This window comes from Salmo salar, chromosome 11, assembly GCF_965601325.2.
Source record: "Salmo salar chromosome 11, fSalSal1, whole genome shotgun sequence".
Taxonomy (NCBI): Eukaryota; Metazoa; Chordata; class Actinopteri; order Salmoniformes; family Salmonidae; genus Salmo; species Salmo salar.
In genome coordinates, this window is record NC_138301.1 from 103,605,598 (window position 1) to 103,624,139 (window position 18,542).

Genomic DNA, 18,542 nt, shown 5'->3' on the forward strand with positions numbered 1-18,542 from the left:
GGCTACCAAAACATTTCTGCAGCATTGAATGTCCCCAAGAACACAGTGTTCTCCATCATTCTTAAATGGAAGAAGCTTGGAACCATCAAGACTCTTCCTAGAACTGGCCGCCCAGCCAAACTGAGAAGAACCTGATGGTCATTCTGACAGAGCTCCAGAGTTCCTCTGTGGAAATGGTAGAACCTTTCCAGAAGGACAACCATCTCTGCAGCACTCCACCAATCAGGGCTTTATGGTAGAGTGACCAGACGGAAACCACTCCTCAGTAAAAGGCACATGACAGCCCGCTTGAAGTTTACCAAAGGCACCTAAAGGACTCTCAGACCATGAGAAACAAGATTCTCTGGTCTAATGAAACCAAGATTGGCCTGAATGCCAAGTCTGGAGGAAACCTGGCACCATCCCTACGATGAAGCATGGTGGTGGCAGCGTCCTTCTGTGGGAATGTTTTTCAGCAGCAGGGACTGGGAGAATAGTCAGGATTGAGGGATAGATGATCAGAGCAAAGTACAGAGAGATACTTGATGAAAACCTGCTCCAGAGCGCTCAGGAACTCAGATGGGGGCGAAGGTTCCCTTTCCAACAGGACAATGACCCTAGGCACAAAGCCAAGACAACGTAGAAGCAGTGGTGTAAAAAGTACCCAACTGTCATACATGAGTAAAAGTAAATATACCTTAATTCATAGAAAATGATTCAAGTAAAAGTGAAAGTCACCCAGTAAAATACTACTTGAGTAAAAGTCTAAAAGTATTTGGTTTTAAATATACTTAAGTACCAAAAGTAAAAGTACAAATAATAAAAAATTCCTTATATTAAGCAAACCAGACAGCACAATTTTCTTGTTTTTTAAATTTACGGATAGCCAGGGGCACACCAACACTCAGACATCATTTACAAACAAAGCATTTCTGTTTAGTGAGTCTGCTAGATCAGAGGCATAAGGGATGACCAGGGATGTTCTCTTGATATGTGTGTGAATTGGACCATTTTATGTCCTGCTAAGCATTTAAAACGTAACGAGTACTTTTGGGTGTCAGGGAAAATGTATGGAGTAAAAAGTACATTATTTTCTTTAGGAATGTAGTGAAGTAAAAGTAAACGTTGTCAAAAATATAAAGAGTAAAGTACAGATACCCCAAAAACTACTTAAGTAGTACTTTAAAGTATTTTTACTTAAGGAATTTACCTCACCGTGCAGGAGTGGCTTCAGGACAAGTTTCTGAATGTCCTTGAGTGGCCCAGCCAGAGTCCAGATTTGAACACGATCAAACATCTCTGGAGAGATCTGAAAATAGCTGTGCAGCGACGCTCCCATTCCAACCTGACAGTGTTTTAGAGGATCTGCAGAGAATAATGGGAGAAACTCCCCAAATACAGGTGTGCCAAGCTTGTAGCGTCATACCCAAGAAGACTCATGGCTGTAATCGCTGCCAAAGTTGCTTCAACATAGTACTGAGTAAAGGGTCTTAATACTCATGTAAATGTGATATTTCCGTTTTATTTTTTATAAATGTGCAAACATTTATAAAAACCTGTTTTTGCTTCGTCATTATGTGGTATTGTGTGTAGATTAGTGAGGGGGATAAAACTATTTTATCCCTTTTTAGAATAAGGCTGTAATGTAACAAAATGTGGAAAAAGTGAAGGGGTCTGAATACTTTCTGAATGCACTGTTTATTGGGCTTTGCTTCACCCCGTGATATATCAAATCCCAGCTCACACAGTGTAGAAGAAGCAATAGGCTGGTAGTCTAGTGGTTAAGAGGTCACCGGAAGGTCACTGGTTCGAATCCCTGAGCCGACTAGGTGAAAAATCTGTTGATGTGTCCTTGGGCAAAGCACTTATTAACCTTAATTGCTCCTGTAAGTCGCTCTGGATAAGAGCGTCTGCTAAATGACTAAAATGTTTTTTTTAAATGCTACATTCTACATTTAGCCAACATGCATATTTCACTCTGTATGAGGTGTTTATAACAGAGAATTACAGCGTTGCAATCCCTCCTCAGCAGCAATACACTGCGAAGGATGTGACATCACCGTCCACCAGGCCATGTCTTGGCAGCATTACAAATTAATTTCCGTTTTGATCCGATCAATATGTTCAACAGCCAAACAAAAAGATAGTGACTGCTCTGTAGTCATTTGGAGCTCTAGAGTATAATGTAAATGCAGATTGGGATGGTGATGTGTGGGGTGTTGGAGGAGTGGACTGATATGAACATAATAAACAAATAAATAAATAAATAGAATATGACACTACAGAAGAACCATCGTGTGAATTGTCTTTGATGCAAGAACAAACCTCAAACAAATTCTTTTATTTTTGCTATCCCAGCAGCCCTTGATCTGGTGAAAATTGGATCAGGATTGTTCTGCGGGGGAAATGAGAGGTCTTTGAGTACAGTACTGTAGCTAGCTCTTTCATAGCGCACAGCAACACCATGGTTAATTAGCCCAGAAACTAAAGGTTTATCTAATTCCATTTACACAAAAGGGGGGATGCCTTTGAAAGCGAGCGTCTTTGGGCTGGCATGGAAAACGAGGGGCACCAGAAACACTGCTGGAATCTGTCTCGTCCTGGCCATCGGAAATGTTCCATCCTGTTGGTTAATTGCGTTTAATCATTTTGTTAAGTGAGGCAGCACCTTGAACACTGAACAGTATATAAACAGGGCCGTGTGAGTTAAGTTGTACATCTTGTCTAAGTACTCTCTAAGTAGTGGAGTGGAGGGGGAGAGATTGCTGTATACCATTATGTCACGTTGAGGTGGTGTATCCTGCTTGGGAGGAAAACTGAGTGTGTGTGATTTGGTTATTCCCAAGGCTACAGGAGTGCCTGTCTGTGAGAGAGTGTTTTTTACATGTGGCTTGTGTTCTTGTCAAAGTCTGTCACTTATTGTTAGGGTCACTGCTCACACAAGCCTGTTGCTGTCCCTGTGTGTTACTTCCTGTTTGCTTATTTGTGTGTGAGAGAAAGAATTGAGTGTTCTTGAATATCAAAACATGAATTTTCCATGTTCACGCAGTATTGACATGTTTTAACTTGCCTCCGGTATATGGATTATTACAGTTTCCACATATCGCAGTTCCATATCCCACATGCCCAAGTGCCATATCCCACATGCCCAAGTGCCATATCCCACATGCCCAAGTGCCCGAGGCCCATGGCCCTCTAATGTACCCCCATCTGCTACCTGTATCTGAGGCCTTAGAATGACCCAACACTCACAGAGCACAGAGGAAACTACACATGACACATTTCTGCCCAATGTTAAGATTAATACCACAAGAGGAAATACTCAGGCAGAACCCCCTCTGCTCTCTGCCTCTAAGCTCCTCCCTCCTTCCCTCTCTCTGTACCTGTATATTGCCTCAATATTGTTATGTAAATATATTGTGTTACTTTTTGATTTGATTAGATTTGTTTACTTAAGTTTATTTAGTAAATATTTTCTTAACTCTATTTCTTGAACTGCATTGTTGTTTGAGGGCTTGTAAGTAAGCACTTCACGGTAAGGTCTACACCTGTTGTATTCAGCGCATGTGACAAATACAATTTGATTTGATGTGTATCCCCACTCCCTCCCTCCTGTCTATGCGGACTGTGGTAGATGAGATCACATGCTCTGAATGCAAATCAGTTCCATGTCCTTCCCCACCAGGCCGCTATGTAGCCTGCTGCGTCCTCAACTCAAATGAAATTCAAATGGCTTTTTAGAATAATGAAAACAAAACCTAATGTTAGAGCGAGAAGTGAGTTGACACACACACACACACACACATAGGGCCTCTATGTAGTCCAGCTGTGCCTAGTTCCCTCACGTAGAGAATCTCCTGTGCTGTGCCAGCCGCCAGCCTGCTCGGTGAGAGCACTGTGTCATTTCCTTCCTATTTCCTCCAGACTCTCCTCAGCCAAGAGCCTCAGATCCTTCATTTTTATCGCTGGCGGAGTGGCCGTTTACCGTCCAGACTCTTTATTAAAAAACATATTTCAGCAGGCAGGGCCACAGAGCCAGGGAGGGTGGGGGGGTGAAACTGGGAGTACTTGGAGCCGCTGGCAGGGACATGGTGGAGGCTTGATGCTGTGTCAGACACCTCGTCAAACACACAGCACAGACATTACCAAATGCAGCTTCATCCCCTTTACGGCACTGGGGAAATGGGCAAGGACAGCAGACAGCAGCTTGTGTTCAGGCCGCTCCATGCTCACTCAAACATGGAGAAACAGTTTTAACTGGGAGGGGTGCTTCCTGTATTTTAAAGCGCAACAGAAGGCAATAAAGAACTTCTCTGGTAGAAAATGCCCAATGCGGCATCTATATAAGTCAGAAACATTTATTCTAGTGTCAAAATTGACTACAAAGTGTAAATATGATAATTTTGGTCATAAAGTCAGTCTCATCCAAAACAGAGTTTTGTAAGTGAGTTCATCATGAAATACTTGAGGGTTGGGTTTTGATTTCAACAATACTCACTAATACAGATGGATACACTGCTGTGGTGATTGCACTCTATCCAATATTACAGCATAACACACAGACGGTGAGACAGACCAGAGCTGGGTTTCCCAAAAGCATCATAGCACTAAGAGCATCTTAATTCCATTGGAATGGATGAAAGATGATCTTAGTGTTACAATGCTTTTGGGAAACTCAGCTCTGCCCAGCAGGCAGCGGATCGGACTTTGTTTACATAACAAAACACGTTGCGCACTTATTTTTTAATTATGAAAAAATTGCACGACTAAAACCTCCAATGCAAAAATGTCTAAATGTCTAAATGAATTACAGATTTTGAAGTTTTCATTGTGACTATTTTGAGGAAATGATATGGGCTTTGTTCCTATGGTGTCTCATGGGGGACAAACATCAGCAACTGTCACATCCAACCTCACCCCAAGACGGAAATCACATTTTTCTTAATGAGCAACAGAGAAACACATGCAGAATCGGTGTGTTCAGTTGCTCTTTAACAGGACAGGAGCTGAGTTAAAATGATCAATCCATTGGATTTCATTGAATGCCAGTAAGCCAATCTGAGATGGACACTGTATACCAATGTTTACCCAGCTACATTTTAAGTGCACATATTCAAATCAAGCTTGTTCAAATTATTCAGTTAGTTTTTTTGGTGTGGATGATTATTATGCTTAAGATGTTTTTTCTCACTCTTTTGGTTGCATCACACTACTAGTACTGGCTGCATCTGTTTCCTGCCTGTGACTTGGTGAGGTTGGACCCAGGTGCAGAGAAGAGACCAGACGAGGAATCAGTGGCTAAGGATACTTAGAATCGGTAGCCGCAGGATCACGGTAGACTTGAAAAACAACGAACACCAAGTCTCCAAACCGCACTCAGGAAACGACCGCACACGGTAAACAATTCAAGCTTCTGCAAAGGACAACAGAAAAACACACCTATTTTAACAGGGAAATCGTAACGGGTAAATAGGACACACCTGAGTGTTGTTAATGTCTCTAGGACGGTCTCTGCTGTCCTCTGGTGACTGGTGGAACCATGACACAGCCAAATTCACTTAGCCTAATAAACAGTGTTAAAATCAAGGGGGAAACTGCAAAAGAATGTAAGAATGACAGCAAAGGAAAAAACCTATTTGCCCTTTTTTTGGCAATTTTACCCCCCTTTTCTCCCCAATTTCATCATATCCAATTGGTAGTTACAATCTTGTCTCATTGCTGCTACTCCCCAAAAGGCTTGGGATAGGCGAAGGTCGAGTCATGCGTCCTCCAAAACATTACCCGCGAAGCCACGCTGCTTCTTAACACCTGCTTGCTTAACCTGGAAGCCAGCCAAACCAATGTGTCAGAGGAAACGCTGTTCAACTTATGACTGAAGTCAGCTTTGCAGGCGCCCGACCCGTCACAAGGAGTCACTAGAGCACGATGAGCCAAGGAAAGTCCTCACGGCCAAAAGTTCCCCTAACCTGGACAACGCTGGGCCAATTGTGCGCCGCCTTATGGGACTCCCAGTCACAGCCGGCTGTGACACAGCCTGGGATCAAACCCCAGGCTTTAGTGATGCCTCAGCACTGCGATGCTGTGCCTTAGACTGCTGAGCCACTCAAGAGGCTATTCTATTTGCGCTTTTTAACCTGACTAGAAACCAAGGTTTTCAAATCGAACTGCAATATTCTTGTAAAATAGTAAGCAGACAAATAATATGTCTACCATTGTTTACCAGACCTGTTGTGCCTCCATACAACATTGTTTTCCTGGAAATGTAACAATGAGTTCCTTAGAGTGAAACTGATGACCATCTAGAGATGAGGAAAGTGGAAATGAGGTATAGTAAATGTGTGTTTGTGATGTACTGTATGTCTGGTGGAGTATTCGTGAGTGTTTCAAGAATCGATGTTTGTATTACGGTGTTCTTGGAAAACCTTGAGAACATTGAGGCCATTCTTGCCAAGCCATTCAAGTAGGTGTATAGGTACTGTAGCTATCGCCTACTCTAACTGTCTGGCTGGCCACATGGAACTGACAATTCTGTAGCGCTGTCTCTGTCAGCTAGCTGTGAGAGCAGACCCCAGCTCCAGCACACAACACAGTTCTGACACCGTCACTGAACACAGGCAAACCTGTTTGTTTCTCTCCCCACAGAGCCGTGTCTCTGTCGCTGTCACTGTCTCTATTAGGAAACAATGCTGTCATACCTGCTTGTCGCATCCCAATATGCACTGCAGAAAACATCCCGCATTGTGCTCCAGCACATCAAATTTTTCCCCCCCTGACACACAATCCTGCTTTGACAGCACAACAGAACCCAACTGAACACATCCAACAATCATCTCAGATTGAGTCTCCTCTCTCGTCACAGTCATGGGCTTCCAGGAAGCAGGAAGCATTATGCCCATGTAAAGTCTTTAACTGAAGTCTGCCGCTCCATTTCAAAGGAAGACGGGTCCATTTCAGTGGAACTGCTCCCTGTGCGCAGCTTAAGCTCTTTAATGGGTATTAGAGCAGGTTTAAAATCACAGTGTTCACCATTAAGCGGTTAGGTGTGGTTTTAGAGTGTTGCTGGGAAAGTGCTGACTTGGCAGGGGCCTAATCTACCTTCCCCTCCATTACTAGTCTGTCTAACTGCCGTGCCTCATCCCTCCCCTCCCTCGCCCCTCTCACTGGAACTGTCCTTACACCTGGGAGGCCTAGGGGTGGGAGGAAATCAGTTAAATATTGATCGCTTCCCCATAAAATTAAGAGAGAGAGAGAGAGAGAGAGAGAGAGATCCAGAAAAGAGCTGCTAAATTCTACAACCTCCTAAAAGGAAGCGATTCCCAAACCTTCCATGACAAAGCCATCACCTACAGAGAGATGAACCTAGAGAAGAGTCCCATAAGCTCTGTTCACAAACAGAGCCCCAGGACAGCAACACAATTAGACCCTACCAAATCATGAGAAAACAAAAAGATAATTACTTGACACATTGGAAAGAATTTACAAAAAAACTGAGCAAACTAGAATGCTATTTGGCCCTAAACAGAGAGTACACAGTGGCAGAATACCTGACCACTGTGACTGACCCAAACTTAAGGAAAGCTTTGACTACGTACAGACTCAGTGAGCATAGCCTTGCTATTGAGAAAGGCCGCCAAAGGCAGACTTGGCTCTCAAGAGAAGACAGGCTATGTGTACACTGCCCACAAAATTAGGTGGAAACTGAGCTGCACTTCCTAACCTCCTGCCAAATGTATGACCATATTAGAGACACATATTTCCCTCAGATTACACAGATCCACAAATAATTTGAAAACAAACCAATTTTGATAAACTCCCATATCTACTAGGTGAAATACCACAGTGTGCCATCACAGCAGCAAGATTTATGACCTTTTGCCACAAGAAAAGGGCAACCAGTGAAGAACAAACACCATTGTAAATACAACCCATATTTATGTTTATTTATTTTTCATTTTTTACTTTAACTATTTGCACATTGTTACAACACTGTATATAGACATAATATGACATCTGAAATGTCTTTATTCTTTTGGAAGTTGTGTGAGTGTAATATTTACTATTAATTTTTTTATATTTTATTTCACTTTTGTTTATTATCTACTTCACTTGCTTTGGAAATGTTACATATGTTTCCCATGCCAATAAAGCCCCTTAAACGCAATTGAATTGAGAACAGAGAGCGAGAGAGAGCAGTGCTGGTGGTCTGGGTGTGTCCCTGATCCAGACCGCCATTCATCCACTACTGCAGAGGGTTGGTCGTGCGTTTTGCCAATAGATCTGTCTCAGACAGAGGCTGTAGTTAGCACCCTATGTGGGAGCCATCAGAAGACAGGCAAAGAGATGTAGTTAGCACCCTATGAGGGAGCCATCAGAAGACAGGCAAAGAGATGTAGTTAGCACCCTATGAGGGAGCCATCAGAAGACAGGCGAAGAGAGATGTAGTTAACACACTGTGAGAGTGATAAAGCTGCTGGCTCACCAACAGAGAGTACACTGTGTCTGTTAAATGAGTGAGTGTATCGCCAACACGTAGGGAGAAAGTAGTGTGTCGTTAGCACCCTATAACAGAAAGGGAGAGAGTGGTGTTAGCATAGCTAGCATGCCAGGTGGCTGTGTGTGCGTGTGTGTGTGCGCGTGCGTGTCGGGTGTGGGGACAGGATAGCGTGCTGAATCCTAAAAGTGATTGAGAGGGACTATAAAAGCCGTGTAGTGATTGTGCCGGCCATGTAGCGCGCCGCTGACAGATCGAGACAATAAACAAATGAACAGGATCCCTATCGGCCAGGCTTAAAGGGAGCTGCGCGCCAGAGGGGTGAGGGGTCACTCTGATAATGCTTGTTATTGGCTGTCCCCTATGGAACGTTTAACCACTGTTAACATTAAAGCTTCATGTGGGCCACCTGTGTGACCTTGGCGTAGGGGAGCCCTGTCAGAAGCCCTCACATGGCTGTGTAAGTACTGAACCACCACCCCCTGCCAGGCTCCCTGTAGGGATACTCTGGAGGAGGGAGGGACATTCTGACGAGGGCATTGATGTCTCTGGAGGGGATGTTTTTGTGTGTATGTGTGAATTGTGCGTGCTTAAGTTTGTGCGTGCGGGTGTATGTATGTGTATGTCCCTGGTCATCCCCCCAATGTAGTTGTGTATCCTGGCAGGACAGACCAGTCCCTGTGGACGTGATGAGGGCCCGGATACGCTGTAGCCTGAGGGCTGTAGCATTGAGCTAAGGGGCTGAGTGGGCAGATGCGCCATGATGGGTTGGCATTCCCCTGCCTGCCTTTTAACCACAAAGAATGATGGCTTGATTCTCCTCATTGATTTTCCTCTACAAAGCACTGATGTGTAGGGAATAAATGGGAAATGTTCTCTAGGGTCTTTCAGCAGGCACCTCTCAACAAGATACTGTGCAGTGAAACAGACTAGTTTGGGGCTGTCTCCGCAGGACAAGCTGTATTTGTAATGCTCTCTTACTTTTGGCTTTCGGTTGTTTTGGAGTCTTTTGAAAATGAGAGAGAAGATGGTCTCTTGTTGTGTTGTTACGATACCAACATTTCAACAAAGGATACGACACCAGGCCAAGCATCATGATATCAAGTAGTATCGCGATACCACTGTGGGAAGAAATCTGTGACCTGGCATCCGTTTTCAAAACATTCTCCAAAAACCTGTCACTGGAATCCACACTTCTACTCAATACAACACATTTAATTTAACTTCACACTGTTAAGTGTATAATATAATACTACATATTATGTCTCATTTGCTGATATTTACAAAGGCCTACCTGTGATAAAGCTGGAAGATTGGGAGGAGGAATATACATGCATAATGATCTGCTTGTTATTGTGTCAGTGAGGGGAAAACACTGCATAATGATCTGCTTGTTATTGTGTCAGTGAGGGGAAAACACTGCATAATGATCTGCTTGTTATTGTGTCAGTGAGGGGAAAACACTGCATAATGATCTGCTTGTTATTGTGTCAGTGAGGGGAAAACACTGCATAATGATCTGCTTGTTATTGTGTCAGTGAGGGGAAAACACTGCATAATGATCTGCTTGTTATTGTGTCAGTGAGGGGAAAACACTGCATAATGATCTGCTTGTTACTGTGTCAGTGAGGGGAAAACACTGCATAATGATCTGCTTGTTATTGTGTCAGTGAGGGGAAAACACTGCATAATGATCTGCTTGTTATTGTGTCAGTGAGGGGAAAACACTGCATAATGATCTGCTTGTTATTGTGTCAGTGAGGGGAAAACACTGCATAATGATCTGCTTGTTATTGTGTCAGTGAGGGGAAAACACTGCATAATGATCTGCTTGTTATTGTGTCAGTGAGGGGAAAACACTGCATAATGATCTGCTTGTTATTGTGTCAGTGAGGGGAAAACACTGCATAATGATCTGCTTGTCATTGTGTCAGTAAGGGGAAAACACTGCATAATGATCTGCTTGTTATTGTGTCAGTGAGGGGAAAACACTGCATAATGATCTGCTTGTTATTGTGTCAGTAAGGGGAAAACACTGCATAATGATCTGCTTGTTATTGTGTCAGTGAGGGGAAAACACTGCATAATGATCTGCATGTTATTGTGTCCGTCAGGGGAAAACACTGCATAATGATCTGCTTGTTATTGTGTCAGTAAGGGGAAAACACTGCATAATGATCTGCTTGTTATTGTGTCAGTGAGGGGAAAACACTGCATAATGATCTGCTTGTTATTGTGTCAGTAAGGGGAAAACACTGCATAATGATCTGCTTGTTATTGTGTCAGTAAGGGGAAAACACTGCATAATGATCTGCTTGTTATTGTGTCAGTAAGGGGAAAACACTGCATAATGATCTGCATGTTATTGTGTCCGTCAGGGGAAAACACTGCATAATGATCTGCTTGTTATTGTGTGAGGGGAAAACACTGCATAATGATCTGCTTGTTCTTGTGTCAGTAAGGGGAAAACACTGCATAAGTATCTGCTTGTTATTGTGTGAGGGGAAAACACTGCATAAGTATCTGCTTGTTATTGTGTGAGGGGAAAACACTGCATAATTATCTGCTTGTTATTGTGTCAGTAAATGGAAAACACTGCATAATGATCTGCTTGTTATTGTGTCAGTAATTGGAAAACACTGCATAATGATCTGCTTGTTATTGTGTCAGTAAGGGGAAAACACTGCATAATGATCTGTTTGTTATTGTGTCAGTAAGGGGAAAACACTGCATAATGATCAGCTTGTTATTGTGTCAATAAGGGGAAAACACTGCATAATGATCTGCTTGTTATTGTGTCAGTAAGGGGAAAACACTGCATAATTATCTGCTTGTTATTGTGTCAGTAAGGGGAAAACACTGCATAATGATCTCCATGTCATTGTGTCAGTAAGGGGAAAACACTGCATAATGATCTGCTTGTTATTGTGTCAGTAAGGGGAAAACACTGCATAATGATCTGCTTGTTATTGTGTGAGGGGAAAACACTGCATAATGATCTGCTTGTTATTGTGTCAGTAAGGGGAAAACACTGCATAATTATCTGCTTGTTATTGTGTCAGTAAGGGGAAAACACTGCATAATGATCTGCATGTCATTGTGTCAGTAAGGGGAAAACACTGCATAATGATCTGCATGTCATTGTGTCAGTGCGGGGAAAACACTGCATAATGATCTGCTTGTTATTGTGTCAGTGAGGGGAAAACACTGCATAATGATCTGCTTGTTATTGTGTCAGTGAGGGGAAAACACTGCATAATGATCTGCTTGTTATTGTGTCAGTGAGGGGAAAACACTGCATAATGATCTGCTTGTTATTGTGTCAGTAAGGGGAAAACACTGCATAATGATCTGCTTGTTATTGTGTCAGTAAGGGGAAAACACTGCATAATGATCTGCTTGTTATTGTGTCAGTGAGGGGAAAACACTGCATAATGATCAGCTTGTTATTGTGTCAGTACGGGGAAGACACTGCATAATGATCTTGTCATGTCCTGACCAGTAAAAGGGTCATTTGTAGTTGTAGTATGGTTAGGGCGTGGCAGGGAGTGTTTGTTTTGTGTGTTTTTTTTTTTTTTTGGTTCTAGGGGATTTTGGTTCTAGTTTTCTATTTCTATATTTCTTTTTCTATGTGTGGCCAGGTATGGCTTCCAATCAGAGGCAGGTGTCTTTCGTTGTCTCTGATTGGAAGCCATACTTAGGCAGCCTGTTTTTCCTGTGTTTTTGTGGGTGGTTATTTTCTGTATAGCCTGTGTGCCTTATGGAACTGTTTCGTCATCTGTTTATTTTGTTTTGAGTGTTCTTTCAAATAAAAAAGAAAGATGAGCACTATACCCGCTGCATTTTGGTCACCGTTCATCGACGCTTGTGACAGATCTGCTTGTTATTGTGTCAGTCAGGGGAAAACACTGCATAATGATCTGCTTGTTACTGTGTCAGTGAGGGGAAAACACTGCATAATGATCTGATTGTTATTGTGTCAGTAAGGGGAAAACACTGCATAATGATCTGCATGTTATTGTGTCAGTAAGGGGAAAACACTGCATAATGATCTGCTTGTTATTGTGTCAGTAAGGGGAAAATACTGCATAATGATCTGCTTGTTATTGTGTGAGTGGAAAACACTGCATAATGATCTGCTTGTTATTGTGTCAGTAAGGGGAAAACACTGCATAATGATCTGCTTGTTATTGTGTCAGTAAGGGGAAAACACTGCATAATGATCAGCTTGTTATTGTGTCAGTAAGGGGAAAACACTGCATAATGATCTGCTTGTTATTGTGTGAGGGGAAAACACTGCATAATAATCTGCTTGTTATTGTGTGAGGGGAAAACACTGCATAATGATCTGCTTGTTATTGTGTCAGTAAGGGGAAAACACTGCATAATGATCTGCTTGTTATTGTGTCAATAAGGGGAAAACACTGCATAATGATCTGCTTGTTATTGTGTCAGTGAGGGGAAAACACTGCATAATGATCTGCTTGTTATTGTGTCAGTAAGGGGAAAACACTACATAATGATCTGCTTGTTATTGTGTGAGGGGAAAACACTGCATAATGATCTGCTTGTTATTGTGTCACTAAGGGAGAAAACCCCGCATAATGATCTGCTTGTTATTGTGTCAGTAAGGGGAAAACACTGCATGATGATCTGCTTGTTATTGTGTCAGTAAGGGGAAAACACTGCATAATGATCTGCTTGTTATTGTGTCAGTGAGGGGAAAACACTGCATAATGATCTGCTTGTTATTGTGTGAGGGGAAAACACTGCATAATGATCTGCTTGTTATTGTGTGATGTGAAAACACTGCATAATGATCTGCTTGTTATTGTGTCAGTGAGGGGAAAACACTGCATAATGATCTGCTTGTTATTGTGTCAGTAAGGGGAAAACACTGCATAATGATCTGCTTGTTATTGTGTCCGTCAGGGGAAAACACTGCATAATGATCAGCTTGTTATTGTGTCAGTGAGGGGAAAACACTGCATAATGATCTGCTTGTTATTGTGTCAGTAAGGGGAAACACTGCATAATGATCTGCTTGTTATTGTGTCAGTAAGGGGAAAACACTGCATAATGATCTGCTTGTTATTGTGTCAGTAAGGGGAAAACACTGCATAATGATCTGCTTGTTATTGTGTCAGTGAGGGGAAAACACTGCACAATGATCTGCTTGTTCTTGTGTCATTAAGGGGAAAACACTGCATAATGATCTGCTTGTTATTGTGTCAGTAAGGGGAAAACACTGCATAATGATCTGCTTGTTATTGTGTCAGTAAGGGGAAAACACTGCATAATGATCTGCTTGTTATTGTGTCAGTAAGGGGAAAACACTGCATAATGATCTGCTTGTTATTGTGTGAGGGGAAAACACTGCATAATGATCTGCTTGTTATTGTGTCAGTGAGGGGAAAACACTGCACAATGATCTGCTTGTTATTGTGTAAGTAATTGGAAAACACTGCATAATGATCTGCTTGTTATTGTGTCAGTGAGGAGAAAACACTGCATAATGATCTGCTTGTTATTGTGTCAGTAAGGGGAAAACACTCCATAATGATCTGCTTGTTATTGTGTCAGTAAGGGGAAAACACTGCATAATGATCTGCTTGTTATTGTGTGAGGGGAAAACACTGCATAATGATCTGCTTGTTATTGTGTCAGTGAGGGGAAAACACTGCATAATGATCTGCTTGTTATTGTGTCAATAAGGGGAAAACACTGCATAATGATCTGCTTGTTATTTTGTCAGTGAGGGGAAAACACTGCATAATGATCTGCTTGTTATTGTGTCAGTGAGGGGAAAACACTGCATAATGATTTGCTTGTTATTGTGTCAATAAGGGGAAAACACTGCATAATGATCTGCTTGTTATTGTGTCAGTAAGGGGAAAACACTGCATAATGATCTGCTTGTTATTGTGTCAGTGAGGGGAAAACACTGCATAATGATCTGCTTGTTATTGTGTCAGTAAGGGGAAAACACTACATAATGATCTGCTTGTTATTGTGTCAGTAAGGGGAAAACACTGCATAATGATCTGCTAGTTATTGTGTCAGTGAGGGGAAAACACTGCATAATGATCTGCTTGTTATTGTGTCAGTGAGGGGAAAACACTGCATAATGATCTGCTTGTTATTGTGTCAGTGAGGGGAAAACACTGCATAATGATCTGCTTGTTATTGTGTCAGTGAGGGGAAAACACTGCATAATGATCTGCTTGTTATTGTGTCAGTAAGGGGAAAACACTGCATGATGATCTGCTTGTTATTGTGTCAGTAAGGGGAAAACACTGCATAATGATCTGCTTGTTATTGTGTCAGTGAGGGGAAAACACTGCATAATGATCTGCTTGTTATTGTGTCAGTAAGGGGAAAACACTGCATGATGATCTGCTTGTTATTGTGTCAGTAAGGGGAAAACACTGCATAATGATCTGCTTGTTATTGTGTGAGGGGAAAACACTGCATAATGATCTGCTTGTTATTGTGTCAGTGAGGGGAAAACACTGCCTAAAACCTTCTTTACTTTACCTTCTTAACACACACACACACCACTCTCTCTATCTCTATCTCTATCTCTCTCTCTCTCTCTCTCTCTCTCTCTCTCTCTCTCTCTCTCTCTTATAAACACAAAAACACACACTTTCCCAACATGTAAAGCGTTAGGAACCAAACAGAATTTAAGTAGCACCAGAAAGAAATCCATGTTTTATATATACTGAACAAAAATATAAATGTAACACGCAACATTTTTTTATATTTTACTGGGTTACAGTTCATATAAAGAAATCATTCAATTTAAATAAAATCATTAGGCCCCAGTCTATGAATTTCACACAACTGGGAATACAGATATGCATCTGTTGATTACAGATACCTTTTTTTAAAGTAGGGGCGTGGATCAGACATCCAGTCAGTATCTGGTGTGACCACCATTTGCCTCGTGCAGCTCGACACATCTCCTTCACATAGAGTTGATCAGGCTGTTGATTGTGGCCTGTGGAATGTTGTCCCACTCCTCTTCAATGGCTGTGCGAAGTTCTTGGATATTGGCGGGAACTGGAGTATGCTGTTGTACACGTCAATCCAGAGCATCCCAAACATGTTCAATGGGTGACATGTCTGGTGAGTATGTAGGCCATGGAAGAACTGGGACATTTTCAGCGTATAGGAATTGTGCAAAAATGTGTGAATAACATTTCAGCTAAATAAGATTTTTGTGTTTATGGAACATTTCTGTTATCTTTTATTTCAGCTCATGAAACATTGGACCAACACTTTACATGTTGCATTTATATTTTTTTTCAGTATAGTTTAGACTTACATTAGGCCTATATGAATCCTACCTTTGAAGCACATCTCATGAGTAGCAGAACCTTTTCCTTTCTTCCTGTGCCAATCAAATTAGCCTTGACCTACTGTCAAGTTACCAGGTTGTTAGCTAGGTAGGTATCATGACTGAACAACATTGTTTGTTATCAAACCAATAATTAGTGACGTGGGATCAGTTTAAAATGGCCCGCGACATGGTTTGTGAAACTATTTAAAGTGCGCACAAATCCCAGTCAAAAGAAAAAAGGTATCTCCGTTAATATGGGTCATATTTCTTTACTGTTTAGGCTCGAGACAAGCAGTTTTCTCTGTTGTAAAGCTGCAAGCATGCCTGTCGCCAAGCGGTGCTCCATTTTCCCTCACTGACACACAAAAGGCTGCTTGACAGTGAACTTCAAACTCAGACTGGTCTGTGCTCTTGATTATAACAGGTGATGTAATGATACAATCTATCATCTTTGCTCGCTCTGCGTCCTGCTCCAATGTAACAAATGTACAACTCTAACAACAGAAGACTCATCAGGGTCTGCATCCCCGTCGCCATCATGGCTAAATTATATATTTTTTATCTGACTGAGGAATAGATGCTCATGAAGAGCAGAAGGAGAGAAGCATGTGAGGGAGGGCTGGTAGAGGGTTATGCTGGCTGATTACAGCTGCTACACGTGATGTGAGCATGGAAGTGAATATGATTGGACCTGTGCATACCAGAGACTAGTGGCTGTTGCTTCAATTCAACTGAATTTAAAGATTTTGTAGCAGGTTTTTTAGATCACTAGGGCTGAAAAAGTCAGTATCATATGAAACAGTACTACGGTATTCTAAAAAATATATCCTAAGTATCATGATGTTTTGGTACCGTGAAGATACCGTGGTAACCGGTATACCGTGCAACGCTAGTCTCTTGCTGGTTTGCCATTTTTCTCCTCCCTTGGTTTCTTTTTCGTTTTCAGCAAAGTTAAATCTTTTTCAATTTTCTCTTTTCTCTTTTTCCTCCCTTTTTTCTGAACCTTAGGTCCGCTCACAAAAAAACACGATGAGTCTACAATGAACAAACCGAGGGATGAAGGTATTTTTGCAGCATGTTTAACCCTTTTGTGGTATTTTTTAAACTTTTGGAGGGGATAGAATAACATACTGACATTATATGTTGGTGTCTGTAAGTGTAATCACTATTATTATCTCAGTTGTAATCTCTAATTGTCATCGTCTCACAAAAATGTAATAAGTATAATGATATACACATAATATATCATATTTGATACCATAGCTAAAAGCTAGCTAGAATAGATAACTCAACGTTAATGTTGTGAAGTAGACTGATATAGACAGACATACTCCCCTCTTATCTATCATCTCTCTCATCTCTCTTTTTCCTTCGCTATCTCTCTTTCGCTCTCTCTTGCTCTATTTCTCTCTCTCTCTCTCTCGCTCTCTTTCTCCCTCTCTCTGTCTTTCTCTCAGTCTTTTTCTCTCTCTCACACACACACACACACACACACACACACACACACACACACACACACACACACACACACACACACACACAAACCTCAATTGTTCCACACACCCCTGCCACAGCCATTTCCTCCTTTTTTAGTATATGGTTAATCAACCAATAAACTGAATTTTATTTGCATAACACTTTTTACAAAGTCATGCTGTTTTAACTGTCCTCTGTCTTGCACCATCCAAAAGGTGAATACTTTATATTTTGTTTAATAGGTATTCTTTAACTGCATTGTGTAGATTGGGTCTTTGATTGATCCACTTGACCATTTCTTTATTTGATTCTTTGTTGGGGAATAGGTGGGTTTTTACAGTAAAGGCATTACAGTTTGGTTGTAGGGGGATGCTGGCATTTGGATACGATTCCAAGCGGTGACGGTTGCTATCACACAAACATTACACATGTAGGAAACCATGTAACTAGTTGTTAAAACTAGCCAGGGGAATGATGCCTTGTCTTTATATAATCAAGAGGTCTGAAAGATCAGACTTTTACAATTGTGTTTGTGTGCGTGTGTGTGCATATGTTTGTGTATGCATCCACTCAGGTGTCTGTGTGTTTGTGCTTGATTGTATGTGTTAAGGTGTGTTTGCTGTTTCCATGTTCATTTCTCCCATTCTGCCGTCTCTAATTGTTATGGTTTAAAAAGAGACAGATCTAGCTAATCCAATTGTGCGGTTTGTTAACGGTGAAAAGAGAGGGAAGGATGCGTACAGGAATCTGGAGGAGAGGAGCAGAATGACAGAAGAGAGATGAAAGAGAAAGGGAGAGGGGAGCGCTGAGAGCACAGGGGAGGGCGAGGAGGGGGAGAAAATGGAAAAAATAGTGGTGATGAAGACAAGTGCATGATGAAATGACATTTATAGAGCTTTGAAAGTGAGAGAGAGGGAGGAAAAGAGGGTGGATGAGTGGGAGACTAGGAGGGAAAAGAGTGAGAAAGAGAGAGGTACAGAATAGAGGAAGTGAGAGAGAATGCAGTCCAATATCAAGAGACTAGTAAGGCTGAGATGAAGGGAGAGAAATGCAGCAAGGGTGGAGGGAGAGAGAGCAGCAAGGGTGGAGGGGGAGAGAGAGCAGCAATGGTGGAGGGGGGAGAGAGAGCAGCAATGGTGGAGGAGGGGGAGAGAGAGCAGCAATGGTGGAGGGGGGAGAGAGAGCAGCAACGGTGGGGGGGAGCAGCAAGGGTGGAGGGGGGAGAGCAGCAGCAGAAGAAAGGCAGAGAGA

General features: G+C 42.0%; 1 protein-coding gene across 2 annotated transcripts in view; it reads left to right on the forward strand.

The window, feature by feature from the left end:
* Nucleotides 1-18,542, forward strand: part of LOC106563375 (neuroligin-2) — a 91,342-nt gene that overhangs the window by 26,484 nt on the left and 46,316 nt on the right. For both annotated transcript variants that reach the window (XM_014128877.3, XM_082958206.1), the window contains exon 3: nucleotides 16,824-16,877. In XM_014128877.3, coding sequence (XP_013984352.1) covers nucleotides 16,824-16,877 — 54 coding nt within the window. The remainder of the gene's footprint in view (nucleotides 1-16,823; nucleotides 16,878-18,542) is intronic.